General features: G+C 34.8%; 2 protein-coding genes across 6 annotated transcripts in view; one reads left to right on the forward strand and one right to left on the reverse strand.

Moving 5' to 3' along the window:
* The window catches only part of LOC143701612 (CMP-N-acetylneuraminate-beta-galactosamide-alpha-2,3-sialyltransferase 2-like), a 54,842-nt gene extending 50,645 nt beyond the window's left edge, over positions 1–4,197 (reverse strand). For all 3 annotated transcript variants that reach the window (XM_077195042.1, XM_077195041.1, XM_077195039.1), the window contains exons 1-2: positions 4,096–4,197; positions 1,548–1,910 (exon numbers count right to left, since the gene is read on the reverse strand). In XM_077195042.1, the coding sequence (XP_077051157.1) occupies positions 1,548–1,826 (279 nt within the window). In that variant the 5' untranslated portion in view covers positions 1,827–1,910; positions 4,096–4,197. The remainder of the gene's footprint in view (positions 1–1,547; positions 1,911–4,095) is intronic.
* Positions 4,198–6,735: 2,538 nt separating this feature from the next.
* On the forward strand, positions 6,736–13,360 carry LOC143701905 (uncharacterized). Of its 3 annotated transcripts, XM_077195595.1 has the most exons (8): positions 6,737–7,460; positions 8,231–8,396; positions 9,490–9,696; positions 10,622–10,678; positions 11,940–11,981; positions 12,640–12,707; positions 12,968–13,011; positions 13,279–13,360. In XM_077195595.1, exons 1-8 carry the CDS (start codon positions 7,248–7,250, stop codon positions 13,340–13,342), a joined length of 861 nt encoding a protein of 286 aa, XP_077051710.1. In that variant the 5' UTR covers positions 6,737–7,247; the 3' UTR covers positions 13,343–13,360. The 3 variants fall into 3 exon arrangements, with proteins under 3 accessions (XP_077051711.1, XP_077051710.1, XP_077051712.1); XM_077195596.1 differs by lacking the exon at positions 11,940–11,981 and having other exon boundaries at positions 6,736–7,460; XM_077195597.1 differs by lacking the exon at positions 12,640–12,707 and having other exon boundaries at positions 6,740–7,460.
* The last annotated feature ends 3,321 nt before the right edge of the window (positions 13,361–16,681 follow it).

Genomic DNA, 16,681 nt, shown 5'->3' on the forward strand with positions numbered 1-16,681 from the left:
TGCAGGGGTGGTAAAAGTACTCAAAAATTATACTCGGGTAAAAGTATATACCTAAATAAAAAATGACTCCAGTAATAGAAAGTCCTCCATTCAAACATCACTTGAGTAAAAGTACAAAAGTATCCGATTTAAAACGTACTTAAGTACCGAAAGTAAAAAGTAAATATTCAAACTGTAAATATAAATAATTAAACAGATCAATTGTTTTGGGAGTGATATGCAATGTTTTAATTGAACAAATGATTAGATACTGCAATTAAGAATTTGTTAGATTTGCAATCATAAGAGATAATGAATCACCTTGCATCAATTCTAAACAATTTCATTAAGTTTAGTGACAGCATATTATGCTTAATTTTTAAATTAAGAAAATCTCACCTAATTCTGTAAACACAGGCTACAGAGAGCCCTGTCGGCTGGTATTATTACATGTTAAAAATACATGTGATTTTTATTATAATAACAACTTTATAATGTCTTAATGATATAATTAAAAATATATAGTGCACATTTAACAAAATACTAATTTATAATGATATGGTCATTAAATGTTTTTTTTTTCCTGAGGTAAATGTAACGTTATGTGACATATTGTTCTCCAGCTGTTCTATTGACCTCTTTCCGCGGTTGAAAAACACTGATTTATTGATATTATGTATAAGGTATAAACATTTTGGTAAGTTGTACTGTATCTTTCAACATAGGCTACCTATTATTGTTCATTTGTGTTTATTTACAATTAACTAGTAAAGACATTGGCACCCCATATAGCAGGCACTATAGCTATCTGTCACGTCACATTTAAAAGCTCCAAAACGGTATTTATTGTTTAAATTTCGTAATAAAATTGACAGAATCTGAGAGCTGAGAATTTGTTTCATATCAAAAGTAACCTAATCTGTCTTGTCTGTCGGTGTCAATGTCCTCTTTGCTTCGCGATTTTTCTCTGCTTGAGAAAATAGATGTGTGTCGTGAAAGCGTGTGGAAAGTGTCAATTGCGTGAGTCTCACACTGAATGAGTGAGAGTTGGCAGCTCTGCAATAGACATGTTCCATAACATTAGCTGCATCAAACAGAAGATGTGCAAGATTCAAGGTAAGCGGGAATCTCGGGATCATTGCTGGGCAGAGCTGCACCTTCACCTGTTTCTGCGGTCATCTTCCACAATGGCGAACTGACTGCTATGTGAGCGCATGCTGGAAAAGAGCTTGCGCATTCTTTTTTTCAAAATAAAACCAAGTTTTTCATTGGTTTGGAAAGCCAGTGTAATAAATACTTGGAGCAGGCATGGGGAAATGTAACGGAGTAAAAAGTAAACTTTGTCTTTAATATTGTAGTGGAGTAAGAGTAAAAGTAGATGCAAATAAAACATACTCAAGTAAAGTAGCCTACAGATCCCCGAAAAAAATACTTAAGTAAAGTAACGAAGTATTTCTACTTCGTTACTTACCACCACTGAAAATATGGCTCATCTTACCCCAGTCTCTTCTATATAACACTGTGGTTTTTGGACATTTTCAACACTAAGGATGGAACTGAATGCCTACCTGCCACCAGGCATAGATGTCGTCAGGAAGCCCGCTGTTATGGAGAGAGAGCAGAGGTGGGACATCTTGTCTGAAGCGTTTGGTAAACCACTCGTCGTCACTTGCAGCCAAACACCGCTCCATACAGGCACAGGGTTCTTCATGAAAAAACCGCTCCACCATGCTATTGTTCAACAAATGTTTGAACCGATTGTGAGGAACTTTATGTATGGTCACTGTACTGATGATGGCACCCAACAGAACGACGAATAAGACCTTCATGTGTTTACAAGATGGCATTTTGAATGCTGAGGTGCTTCTATCCTCAGATGTTGGGTTGGTATAGATTGAGGTTCAGGCGATTCCTCTGGAAACTTTCAGCACCTTAATATGAGACCAGTTGCAAGAAACTGAACATTAGGACAATAAAAAGAGATATGCTAATGAAAATATTTATGAGAATAAAGGGTTAGAGAGAAAGTATACTACACATAGCTACTTTTCCATTGTTTTTCAATTTAATAAGGTTTAAAAAAAAACTTTAACGCTTAAACTCTTAAACTCCTTCTGTGTGAACAGTGTTGTTCCAAATTCGGACTAGGGTGAACACCATCAAACAAATCAAATGTGGGACAATTATAAGATAATAATAATAATACATTTATTTTGTATAGCGCCTTTAAAATGTGCTTTCTCAAAGCGCTTTACAGACAAACATAACAACAGAAAAGAAAAGCAACACACTTTAAACACAAAAATAAGCAGGTAAAATAAGTAATCAGATAAAAGCAATCCTAAAATAAAATGTTTTAAGAAGAGATTTAAAAGTCACTAATGTTTTTGCTTCCCTAATGTCAGCCGGGAGAGAATTCCAGAGCTTGGGAGCAGCGAAGGAAAATGCTCTATCAGAACGAAGACGCGTCTTGGGAACAACCAACAGACCACTCTGAGAGGAACGCAGATTACGACATGGTGTATAAGGCAATAAAAGATCAGTCAAGTATTGAGGAGCCAGATTATGCAAAGCCTTATATGCCAGCATAAGGATTTTAAAACCAATACGGTACCTGACAGGGAGCCAGTGCCAGATTGTGTGGGACAATGTGGGACATGTTACCAACACTAAAACATAACCTGAAACTGTTATATAATGTTTATCTAACTTAATAAAAACATTTATATTCTGCCTTTCAGCCGATAAAAATTCTTTGTTCTTTAGTCCCTTCCAGAAAACACCATTACGTCACAATGTAACATAACATGTCTTTATTTTACATGACGTTTACATTCAACATCACTGAGCCCAAAGGCAGCAGCATCATGTAGATAACTATTTTTGAAACATTTCTGATGAAGTCCAAATAAAATCCCAAAAAATAAATAACGAACAAATAAAATATAAACCAACATGAATTTGTACCATTGACAGTTTTATATATTAAGAATATATTGAACCAAAAACGTTCATATTTTTTTTTAGAAAGGATGTGAATTGAAAAAACCACAGCAGGAAACAAGTTGATAAATTCTGTTAATTTTAAAATTAAATTTTCGTGAATTTAAATCACAAATGCACAGAAAGCGGTTCACAAATAAATGCCATGCAGAGTTGTGCTTGTGATATAAAACACATTTGCAAATATATATTTTTTAAATTTGCAAATCTCATTTTATTTATTTGTGAGTTTTATATTTTTTTGATAAATTCTTAAAATTTATTTGTGGATTTTAATCTATTTATTTGTGAATTTGATATTTGTTTGTGAATCTCTTTACATTTGTTTGTGAATCTCAATCTATTTATTTGGAATAATGCAATAATCCTAACCCCATAGGTTTAGGATCAGTCAACTAGAGGGGTTATTATTTGGCCGCAGGGAGTTTCACAGATCACAGATCCTCAGCACATAACCAGCTCTATGCAGTTCTAACAGATTTGTAATTCAACATTCTCGTCAGAAAACGTTCAGAAAGCAGACATTCAAGAAGTACAACTGATTTATGTTTGATTCTAAACCTGATTCGAGCAATATTCTGTTATCTTTTCATTTTCATGAACCTATAATGATCTGCACTGTTTTTAATTCTACTCTTAAAAAATGATGGGTTGTTCCAACGTGTTTGAGTCAAATACGGACAAGCCCAACCGTTGCTTTAAATTAAACAGTTTAGGTAGCCTAAATTTAAACCAACAGTTTGTCCATTTGACCCGAAAAACCCATCAGTTTTGTTTATCGTTTTTTAAGTTGTTTTTGGATATGCTGGTCTAATGTCTTTATTTATTTATTTATTTATTGTAGACCTACATAACAGTGCTCGAATGTATTAGGCTATACCCTGCCCTACACAATAGTCTAATATTAATCATACGTAGCCTATTAGGCAACAAAGGTAAATAATAAAAAAAATTATGAAATATACCATTTTCAGTCGAGGCTGGTCACTGAGGTAACATCTAATTACAACCCGAACATCGTATGCAACGGACATTTAAGATGGACTAAAATCTTTAATTACGGCATTTAAGAAATGAATAGAAAAATGAAATAAAAATAAAACATTTACTCACTTTCTTGCCTTTAAATAAAACTGTGCAGTTTTGAATCCACCGTTGAATGCGTCTCTGTGGAACTATCTAAATGTGTAGGAATGTGTAGTTGTGAACTGGAAGAGCAACTAGTTAATCTTGTCACACAAACAACTGGCTAGATCAGTCGCTTCTCGGTTCACACGAAAATTACAACCCAGTCTCACGGCAGTTCGTGACATAGTCACGAAATTTAATCTATTGATTCGTGTTCATGGACACGAGTTTCCCCATTTTTTCGTGTCACTCAGCACGACTTTCAATCTAATGTATTTCAATGGGACGTATTTTTCGTGCCTGCACCACGTTTTTCTTTCGAGAGCACAGTATTGTTTTTTTCTCAATTGTTATTCATTTTGCAAACTTAAGAGCTACATTACTCAACATTTAATCAATAGATTTTAATCCTCGTTTTTATTGCTTTATATTCGGTAGGCTACTCAACATTAATCTATTTATTCGTGTCCAAAGGGCACAAATATCCTTCTTTTTTTCGTGCCACTCAGCACGACTTTCAATGTATTTCAATGGGACGTATTTTTCGTGCCTTCACCATGTCTTTCTTCCGAGAGCACACTATTGTTTTTTCACAATTGTTATTCATTTTGTAAACTTTAAGGGCTACATTACTCAACATTTAATCAGGTGATTTTAATCCTCGTTTTTATTGCTTTATATTCGGTAGGTTACTCAACATGAATCTATTGATTCGTGTCTATGGGCACGAATTTTCTTCTTCTTTTTTCGTGTCACTCAGCACGACTTTCAATCTAATGTATTTCAATAGGGCGTATGCACCACGTCTTTCTTTCGAGAGCACACTATTGTTTTATCCTCAAATGTTAGGCTATTCCTTTTGCAAACTTTACATTACTCAACATTTAATCAGGAGATTGTAATCCTTGTTGTATTGCTTTATATTCGGTTGGCTACTCAACACGAATTGATTCGTGTCCTTCAGCACGAATTTCCTTCTTTTTTTCGTGCCACACAACACGAATTTCAATCTAATGTATTTCAATAGGGCGTATGCACCACGTCTTTCTTTCGAGAGCACTATTGTTTTTTCCTCAAATGTTAGGCTATTCCTTTTGCAAACTTTAAGGGCTACATTAGCTATTCAACATTTAATCAGGTGATTTTAATCCTCGTTTGTATTGCTTTATATTCGGTAGGTTACTCAACATGAATCTATTGATTCGTGTCTATGGGCACGAATTTTCTTCTTTTTTCGTGTCACTCAGCACGACTTTCAATCTAATGTATTTCAATGGGGCGAATGCACCACGTCTTTCTTTCGAGAGCACACTATTGTTTTTTCCTCAAATGTTAGGCTATTCCTTTTGCAAACTTCAAGGGGTACATTATTCAACATTTAATCAGGAGATTTTAATCCTCGTTTTTATTGCTTTATATTCGGTAGGTTACTCAACATGAATCTATTGATTCGTGTCTATGGGCACGAATTTTCTTCTTTTTTCGTGTCACTCAGCACGACTTTCAATCTAATGTATTTCAATGGGGCGAATGCACCACGTCTTTCTTTCGAGAGCACACTATTGTTTTATCCTCAAATGTTAGGCTATTCCTTTTGCAAACTTTAAGGGCTACATTACTCAACATTTAATCAGGAGATTTTAATCCTTGTTGTATTGCTTTATATTCGGTTGGCTACTCAACACGAATTGATTCGTGTCCTTCAGCACGAATTTCCTTCTTTTTTTCGTGCCACACAACACGAATTTCAATCTAATGTATTTCAAAGCCGTCTTTAATTTTGGGCTACATTAAAATTACATAATTACAGGACTGCATATTCTATATGCTTAAAACATGCCTTATTTTATTGTGGGATATTTTATAATTGTCGATGGTATTTCAATTTTCAATGGCTTATAGTGAGCCTACTTTGCTTTTTTTTGCGCCAAAAAAATTAAAAAACAGAATAGCCTACTTTTATAGAACTTTCATCTCAATACTGATTATGAAGTTGTAATAAATTAATTATATAGCCTACTGCAGAAATGTTTATTGCTTTATATGGACATATCCTTTGGCAAAGAGATGGATGCATTCTGGGAAGTGATATGTGTTTAAATGTAATGTCTACATACTCGTGTTCCTTCACTTGGACATTTACGCTGACCCCTTTAAAATTTTGAGCACGGATATAAAATATTAAGACTGTACTTTTTAATTATTTCGACATTTTGGCGCAATTTTGTGCAATACGTCACTGTGTGCGACCATCGCAGAAACCATTGCCCAGCGCGATTCCACCACGGTAAGTCGCTTACAATAGTCTAATAAGCAAAATGAATTCATGAGCATTTACACGTCCAAAATTAATAAAATTACGTGTTTATAAAAAAACATTTTCTAGGCCTAGATATAGGTTCTAGATGTGTGTGTATATATATATATATATATATATATATATATATATATATATATATATATATATATATATATATATAATGAGTATTTACATAAAAAAAACATGTGATATATATAAGTATATATATATATGCATATACACACACACACATATATATATATATACATCACATGCTTTTTTTCACTGTAATGTGTCAGTAATAACAATATTATCACTTGGTCTAACGTTATACTGCACATATGAACACACACTGAACCCTAGACACATGTTATGCGCCATTAAAAAAGTAGCACAGGAAATAGGAACAACGTGAATCTGTATTTATTTATCCTAAGCATTTATTAGAAAATGGGAATCACTCACTATATTAGGGTACACTTTTTAAATCTTATATCAACATAACACTACATAATTAACATTTTCTGTTGTTCTCCCTGCAGATCCTGTCAAACATATCACCTGTCGAACCTATCCGAACCTGATTTTCAAAACCCAAAGGCACTTTTAAGAGCCAACCTCTATCTCTTCATTATTTTCTATATCTTACATCCTCTCTGTTCTCTCACTATCTATATTTCTGTCCATCTCTTCAATCTTTATCTATCTCACAGTCTTTATCTATTGCTCTTTCTTTCCTCCCTGTCTGTCTTTGTCTACTTGTCTGTCTTACCCATCTTTGTCAGTCTGTTTGTCTGTAACTGACTGTCTGTCTGTCTGTATCTGACTGTGTGTTATAATGCCAGGGGGGTCTACAAAAAAGATCTGCCCCTTTTGTCAGGGGATTTTATTTTGCGCTCAAAAGATCTGCTCACATTGTAAACAGGAGCAGCCTCTGAAGCAGCGCCTCAAGAAGAAGCTTCAGAGGTTTGATGAGAAGCGAGAGCAATGGGTGGTTGGTCGTAAGAAAAACCACAACACTGCATCCATCAAGGATGAAGCCAATATCATGGTACGTACAATTTCATACATGACAGTAAACTGTCCAGATCATCTGTAAGTACATTCAGTGGTACCATTTGTTATTAAGTGAGCATTGCCAGCGCAAGGTCAGAAAGGCGTTTTTTTTTTTGCCAATATAGATAAATTTGAATCTTTTTTTTTCCAATGATACTTTGTCCTCCCTGTGTCATCAGAATAAATTTAAAAGTATAATTTAACTATCAACTTTGAAGGCACACGTAATTGTGATTTGTATTTTTTTATTTTAGTGGTGGTAATACAACCATAAAGTTATCACATCTTCACCGTAATACATCACATACCTAAATGATCTACCAGAGCAAAATTTGAACAAACAGCAAATATAATTGAAACTCAGGAATTCTTGAGTTCCTAATATATACAGGCAAGCATTATGACAGAATTACAGGTGCAATTTAATAATCAAACTTTATTTTCGAGTGGATGAGAAATAACACATGAACGAGTTACTAATGTTACAAAAATAAATATTTATAACGTTATAAAAAGGGTACCCTCATGGTGTCAGATTCATCTTTTTACTGTTTTTCTATATAGAGTTGTTTTTTGCTTCTAATGTATGAGCCTTTCCTGTTTGCACATAAAGCTAAACTCACCATTAGGTTAAAAATCCTGAATGGCAGTAACCTGGATGCTGTCATTAATAATGTTATATATTTTTAAATTAATATTCTTAATTATTTTTTATGTTGTTTTTCTATTACTTTAAACAGCAAACACACAATTTTGTCATTGCAGCTTGAGAAACTCCATGCCATTGGCTACAAACCAGTTCTGCTACTAGGAAAGGAGAACAAAAAAAAAGAAATTAAGTGCGAAATATTAATGCCTCGCTGCACACTCTCCATCTTTGCCCAGGACTACCTACAGAAGATAGGTTCATTTTATGAATACCTTTGTGAAGGTGAGATGCATGCACTGTATCTTAAAGTCACAGTTCACAACTTGTGTTGAGTACGCAAAATATTTTATTAATGTTTAAATCTTAAAGGAATGGCTCACCCCTTAAACTTAAATTCAGTCATTCTTTTTTTCTGCTGCTGAATGCTTGTATGATCATAGTCTACTCTATGTGACGTCTCTACCAACACATTTAATGTAGCAATGGGTAGAAAAACATAAAAATTCACACCTGGCAATTGATTATGGGAATTGAAGTAAACTGTTTCAAAACAGTAGTTTCCTGCAAGTGCAGATGTAGACATGTAGATTATTAGTGTATTGAGCCCTGTTTGTATTAATAGCATGCAGCACACTGGTCTACAATGGGATTTGGCACCCAGAGTTAAGTGCATTCAAGCATATACTGTCAACTTTTATTTAACTTTTAACAATTATGTTTGGTATTATTTTGTAGGAGCCATATTTCATTTCTGTTTTCAGCCCACATACAACCATATTTTTAATGTTTAAAGCACACTGACCACAGCAATTTTTGTAGTGACATACTAATTGAACACGTTACATTTGCAAAGACCCATTTTGGTCACTGGGTCGATGAATCAAATGATAATGAATCTATATATACTCATTAAAACAATATCGAGGACAGTGCTAAAATGTAGATCATTAACAGAAATAACACAAAGAAAAAGAAAACCATCAAATTTTTGCTGGATACACCACAAACTTACACTGCTAACTTTGAGGTATAAAGCACACACAGTCTAGTCTTAACTGAATAGTTTGACCCAGACTGTAAACAAACATTAAACTTGTAATTTTTTCAATAGATATTATGAGCACTCTGGGTTTAAAGATATATTGTATTGGTTATCGTCATAGAAAATCAATCAAATATATTACAGATATCTAATACATCTAGTGGACTCTCAATAGTTCTCCTGCAATCAAAAGTGCCTTCAAATCTGGTTGGGGAAAATTTGGTATATATTATTCAAAAACATTTACCTAACAGTTAAAACAGGTACAGATAATTTATGGTTAACCTCTATGTTTTAAATAAGCAAAACACAACACTTGTTTAACTTGCACAGGATGGACCCAGGATTCCAGTGGCAATGAGGATCAGCTGATTACACTGCAGCTCACACCCTGCGAGGCGAGATCCACGGAGGAGCAAGTGGAGCAGCCGGAATCCACAGAGGGGCAAGTGGAGCAGCCGGAATCCACAGAGGGGCAAGTGGAGCAGCCGGAATCCACAGAGGGGCAAGTGGAGCAGCCGGAATCCACAGAGGGGCAAGGTAATTAGAACAAATTTAAAGAGTTACAGTTTATATTTGTAAAGGCCAAAAGTGAAACTTTTGACTTGACTTCCAGTGTTTTTCCCCCATAGAGCTTGATGCAGGTTAGGGCTCTTTTCAACGAAATGAACTCAAACACACCATGCTATAACTTTTTTGCTGCTTGATAAAGTAAAACTCACTAGGTGATGATACACAGGGCAACTTTTTGAGCAATGTTGCTGGGCAATCTTGCCGAGGGATTATTCCTTGGGCACTTTCACATTGAAAATGGGCAACACATTTCTATCTGGATAATTTAGATGGGTTGTGGGCCCTGTGTCTCATCTGGTTGCCCGTTGACGGCAACATTGCTCAAAAAGTTGCCCTGTGTATCATCACCTACAGGGTTCTCATTTTCAATGGATAATCTGCTAGAAAAGTTGATCTGATATTACATAATTAGATAGATGATAGGTCTATCTGATTCTGTACTAGGGCTGTTGGAAGGAATTTTGTGAGTCTATTATAAATCTAAAAGTAAAATAAGTACTACTAATCAAATGCTGAAATTACTAGGCCAAATTTTATTATTAAAGATATTAGGATAAATTGAATATTCAAAATAATTGGGAATGTCAGTGTCCCATGAACACTGAACTTAACCATTCTCCCACCCCTTGCGTTCCCTGAACAACTCAGCGCAGGATCAGTGCTTGTTGAAACAAATTAGGATTATCACAAACAGGATGGACCTAAACGAGAAAATGAAACACGTGGAGTTAATGGAGCAACCTTAATTCAATCGCAATAAGAATGCATATACTTTACACCTATTAATACATGTACTGCCACACTTGTGCGATGTTGTGATCTTCCAGTATTTTAAATAATAAGTTAAAGATTTATTTGGTATATGAGTTATTTTCTTTCTCCAAACCCACAGCTGTCTTCACAGGGTCAGCCAGGGGCACAGTCGCAAATCGGAAAAAAAAAAAGTCAGGTATGTAAATGTTTGTCCGTCCTTCGGATGAGACGTTAAACTGAGGTCCTGACTCTGTGGTTATTAAAAATCCCAGGGTGTCCTTCGAAAAAGTAGGGTGCGGTGGGGTGTAGGGGTGTAACCCCGGCATCCTGGCCAAATTTGCCCCTTGGCCTCTGTCCATCATGGCCTCCTAATCATTCCCATATATATATATATATACACACTGATTGGCTTCATCACTGTCTCCTCTCCACCAGTAAGCTGGTGTGTGGTGGTCGTTCTGGCGCAATAGAGTGCCGAAGTTATGACGTCACTTTATAGGCCAAAACGTGGAAGTGAGTTAGCATTTTAGCACCTCCGGTTCCCTCGCCCTAAAGTCTATGGGTTTTTTTAATGGGTTTTTGCTAAATCGCCTGAAATAAGGTCTGTGTTTAACAAAGCCTCTAAATATTTTCACGTTTTGATCTATGACATAAAACACACCAGTTATAACCTGCTTGTGTTTTTTTAAACTTTATTGTGTCTTTAAAATATCTGACGGCTTTATTTAGGCTTCAAAATGTATACATTTTGGATGAACTTGTAAAGATTATCTTGATAGGCAAAATGTGTAAGGGTCACAACTCTTTGTTGAACACAGATCTTATTTTTGGGGATTTTCCAAAAGTCTATGGGGAAAATGCATAGCTTTTCGATCGAGGGAACCCATGCGCCGCTAGCTTCCGAGTTGTCCTACAAAATGACGTCATAACTTCGGCACTCTATATAGCTCCCGTCGCATCATCCAAGTGGATGCTGCACATTGTTGGTGGTTGAGGAGATCCCCCCTTCTATGTAAAGCGCTTTGAGTACCCAGAAAAGTGCTATATAAATGTAATGAATTATTATTATTATTATTAGGGTAATTATTGGTGGTTCTGATAACTGTTACCATAGCTTGGTAACTATGAAACTCATTAGTCAAGCAGATTCTCTAATAAGTAAATTAATTACTTAGGCCTAAATAGAATTTAAAGGGGACCTATTATGCTAATTTCCAGTTCTATATTTTTATTCTGATACTCCACTAGTGTAGCTTTGCATGATCCTAAAAAAGTCCTTATTTATCTTAAACTGGTCCTTTATGCAGACCCTGTCTGAAACAGGTCATTTTAGATGGAGTATTCTATAAGCCTACTATGATTACTATTTTCCAATGAGCCTGCATGTGATGTAAAATCTGGAGCTAAATTAAACAGTGAGTGGATATATGACTGGACTGTAATCTTATATCCCACAGGGGGACCAAGGCAAATGCCTGAAAGGAAAAGGCCACAAAAGAGTAAGTGCATGTAAATGCAATGATTCATACTTTGCTAAACATTGCAACTTAACCCCTGTTAATTCGCTTCAGTTCAATTGCTTATTTTTTTAACTACTACAACAGACAATTTCCGGTAGTCACAATTTTATTTATTTAATGAATTATTTAGAAAACGCTTTTATCCAAAGTGACTTACAAATAAATACAATATTTACAGTACAAGCAGTCAAATCAACAACAGGGCAACAATAATGTATGTTGTGACCTAAATGTTGTGACCAGTCCAGCTAGTCCAGCATAGCACATGTAACCATGATTATTCATAAAAGATATAGAATGATTAGTATTATTGAGATTATTACAATTGACAAGCTATAAAATCCAACAGGCTTAATTAGTCAAATTTGACCAAAATGCATTGCCAAGTAGTAGAAGAAGCAGCAGTGGAGTATTCTTAGTTGCGAGCTGTGGCTTAGCAGTAGTATGGTTATTCAAGCAAGCATACCACATTGGAACCGAGAGTAATTTGGTTCCATGGTACATGTTTTGATTAGTGATAAACATCACTTGTCTTCCTTGCAAGTCTGGTCACTACTTAAGTCTTCATAGTTGTGTTTATTTTGTTCCTAATCTAACTATCTAAGAAATATTTGAAATGTGTTTTTGATGTTCACAGATTGCTCCTACCACACTCGCCTAGAGGCTTTCCCCATCAGGAGTGTAGTAAGAGAAAGAGTGAGAAAGGTTAGACAGTCATAAAGGAACTGCAGAGTGTAGGCAGTATGCAGAGTGTAATATAGGATTTAGAAACTTCTGTGTGTTTTGGCAAATACATATTATACATACCATAATTGTTAGGTAGATACTTTTTATGTGTTCAGTCTTTTTGAATTACAGTTTATGAAGGAGTGTCTTCTGAAAATCAATGAAACTCAATGCCTATAATCGGACATAATAGCCTTATGCTAAGAATGGAGTTTATTTTTTGTCTTTTCTTACATTAGGGCAAAGCAGAAATGCTGGTTGACTGGGAGCCCTGTCCAGTATGGTATGTATTATTCTGTTCTTCTGCTTTATGAATTAATGCATACATTATTTATTTACTTAAACTTTTTTTTTTTTTTTTTGCTACAATTAAGTATAACAGTTTCATTTTCCATCTATGAAGGACCACCGCCATTAATGCATGCATGAAGGAGGTGGTCCTTCATAGACGGAAAATGAAACTTATACTTATAAAAGACATGTTCGGTAATGTTTTAAGTTTATTGGAAACCCCAACCAGTAACAGAAAAAAAATCCCTTCTGTTTTTAGTGGTGAGCAGTGGGCCCAGTCCTGGCAGCCAAAGGATTCACTCCAAAATAATGAAAATAAATAAAGTGTATATTTAGAACTCCATTTTGGTTTCAGGCTATTTATTAAATTGTTTCTGTGCTGCATTTGAAGTCATATCTCATCTTTCTGTAGTAGTGAAAGGGGAACATCTCCAAGAATATGACCTGGAGTTTAATCTCAAAAGGGAATGTACTAGAAATGTACTTAATCCAACTGAATTTTCTTTTTCAGATGTTATTCAAAAGCATGTTTCATATTTCATGAATGATTATAAATTGCACTGTTATTTTATTACAGTTGACGTGTAATTTGATTTCAGCCTTATGGCTTGTTTGACATGAAGCTAAAATATGAAGTTCAACAAATAAGACTGTCCTTCTTTATACTCGCACATTATATCATATATTTTACATTGTCTCTCTCACTCTCTTCTACTCCAAACTCATCAGCTGACTGGGTGTTTTATGTCTTAAACCAAATGTATTTTCATCTCAACCCTCTTGAGCCAATCGTGTCATACAGTAGGTCCCTCCACTGTGGTCATCAGGAGAAGAGCTCCACATTCATCCAGATCTCAGCATTGCTACTCACCCCTTCACCACCACCAGTGTCGGCTCCTTTCATATCATGCATTTCTCTTAAAAGAATGATGTCTTGATGTGGTCCAATTGCCAAAGACTATATAGTTTTAATTTGTTATGCACCTTGTCAATAAATTTATTTGATCATTCTTTAAGCCTCTAGTGAGTAATTAAGCAATAAATAAGCATTTGGCATATTTCCACTTATATTTTTGTGAAAGAACACAAATACACTACAATAACACTTGCAAAAGATGATCATTTTTGTTTTACTTTTCCATACATACATTTAATTCAAAACAATATGAGGATGAAGTGGTTGAGACAAAATAAACAGACTACATTAAGCATATTTATATGTGAAATTTGTTTAACTTTACAAGTGGATTCTTTTTTAATTAAAATTTAGGTTAGCATATATAATTTAATCAGGGCTCTCAAGTTTTATAAAAAAATTGGAGTGAGGTTACATTTGTTAGGGGAGGAGCCACTCACATATTTGAAACAGTGGCCCCAAGTTTTTACTTGCAATTCAATTTTATCTATTGTTCTTGACAAACAAATTATAGCAATTGGTAAATCTGATAAACAGACCAATTCATCCAAATAAAATAAATGATTTTATCTTCTAAACAGTTTTTGTCACTAGTTAAAAAGCCAAATATTGATTTATTGAGAAGGTCTTGATCTGGAGAGTAGCATTTCACACATTTTGGAATTCTTTAATATTATATTGTTTGTATACTTATTGCATCTAATGCTGACATATTTATAAGTGGCAGTTTATTACATTCATCAGTTGGTAAAACAAACATTTGCAGGCCATAATTAAATAAATAAACATAATAAGTCGCTCTTTGGGGTAGCATAACTCCCGTCGACAATCTTGAATTCATGTCTACTGTAGGCCTACCAGCTAAAACCACAGATTTGAAGTCTTGGCGATTTTTTTTTTCATCCTAATCATATATAAATATAGCATAATGTATGTTTCGGCTGTATAATGTATGCTTCATAATATAGAATAGTAAAGACACATTTTTATAACATTATTCCTGGTCGGGAAACCAGAAGAACTACAAGTATGGTGACTGATTTGTACATTTTGTAAGTTCAATGGCGCGTCTCTCATGGGAATTGTAGTTTATACAGTTTTTTTCCCAACTGCTTACACACAAAATCTTTTTTGTCACACGATTTTTTGAAACCTTTCACTCAAAGTGCAAAACTGCACACCACATCTCCAAAAACAATAAACTATTTCTCAGCCTTTGACTCAGTTTTCAATTGCATAAAACACTTTTTTCAAAACACTAGGCTACACAATTTTGTGTGTGCAGTTTTGGGAAAGTTTTGAAAAAAGGTGACATAGTTTTGAAAATGTGTGCAAGCAGTTGGAAAAAAACTGTAAATAGTGTACATTGAAGACGGCCCTGATTGTTCTACAACTACAATAACAGTCGAATATACTCAATGACCTGATAGCGATTTTTTTTTCATCTTGATCATTTAAATATAGTATAATGTATATTTTAACTGTAGGTGATTGTTGATATATATAGTAAAGCTACAATTTTATAACCCTAAAACTAACCCTACTCTGGAAACTGGAAGAACTTCAAGTATGGACGCTGATTTGTACGCTTAGTAACAAGTTCAATGGCACGTCTCTACAGGGGGGAGCGTGCCTATGTTCCCACAGCCCTATGTTCCCAGAGCCCTAAGTTCCCACAGCTCTTTGTTCCTACAGAGGGTTAGGGTAACCCTAAACCTAACCCTAACTAGCTGTAGCAGTGTAGAATAGCTGTAGTGTAGACTAGCTGTAGTAGTATAGACTAGCTGTTGAAATTATAGGGAAATTTATGAACACAATACTCAATTTTGAAAATGTTCTAGAAATGTGGGATCACAGAGTTCCTGACAGATTTCTCCCGACCTTTTGGTGACTTGGCGCTTCTTGCTTACAGTAACTGCTTGGGGGACAGGGGATGGTTAAATGTGGTAAGAAAATGACTTGACTTAGAGTTTCATTTTTAGAAAAATCTTTGAAATTAGACAAATATAGAGAGAACATAGGGCTGTGGGAACATAGAACCTAATTTTCAAAATTTTCAGTAAAAGAAAATTCTCAGAAATGTGGGAACATAGGGCAGAGGGAACATAGGGCCATGGTAACTTAGAGCTGTGGGAACAGAGGGATGACCCCAACTAGGGAGCTGGCACAAATCTCATCTGAGACTGCTGTCTCTTTGCCCTCCCCCTCTCATCTTGTCAGTTTCATCGATCTGTTGAAGGTTCTGATTGCTGTGTGATCAGTTTTGACTCTTTGTGTAGTGCTTTCTAAATTACAACATTGTGTAGGCAATGATAAATGGATATGTGTGTAAAGTTTTGCAGTGAAAGTTTAACAAATCTGACTCATGTGTCAAAACTGGGGAGTAGTGTTTATAGTTTGAGGAAAAGGGTATGCTTTTTGATAAACGGTGTTGCGTTTTTGAAATTTGAGTTCAAATCCATAGTTATAGTGTTTCAGCATTAGAGAAAAACTGTAACAGATACACATTACTTATTATGATAGATCTTGTTTAATTACAAACAAGGTTGATTGTTTGAAAATAAGTAAAAAGACATGCATTAAAGTAATTAATGAATAATGCAGTTTGATGTTAAACAGAGTTTAAACTGTTAAACAGTTTATCTGTAAACAAGATTCCACAGTGTGATGTTTTTTTTATCAACTATAAAAATATAAAATATTGTTTTTCAATAAAGTATGAAAAATTAAAAACAAAATATTAATC

Source organism: Siphateles boraxobius, unplaced genomic scaffold, assembly GCF_051911475.1.
Source record: "Siphateles boraxobius isolate OS27281-9 unplaced genomic scaffold, OSU_SipBor_1 33, whole genome shotgun sequence".
In the NCBI taxonomy this organism is placed as follows: Eukaryota; Metazoa; Chordata; class Actinopteri; order Cypriniformes; family Leuciscidae; genus Siphateles; species Siphateles boraxobius.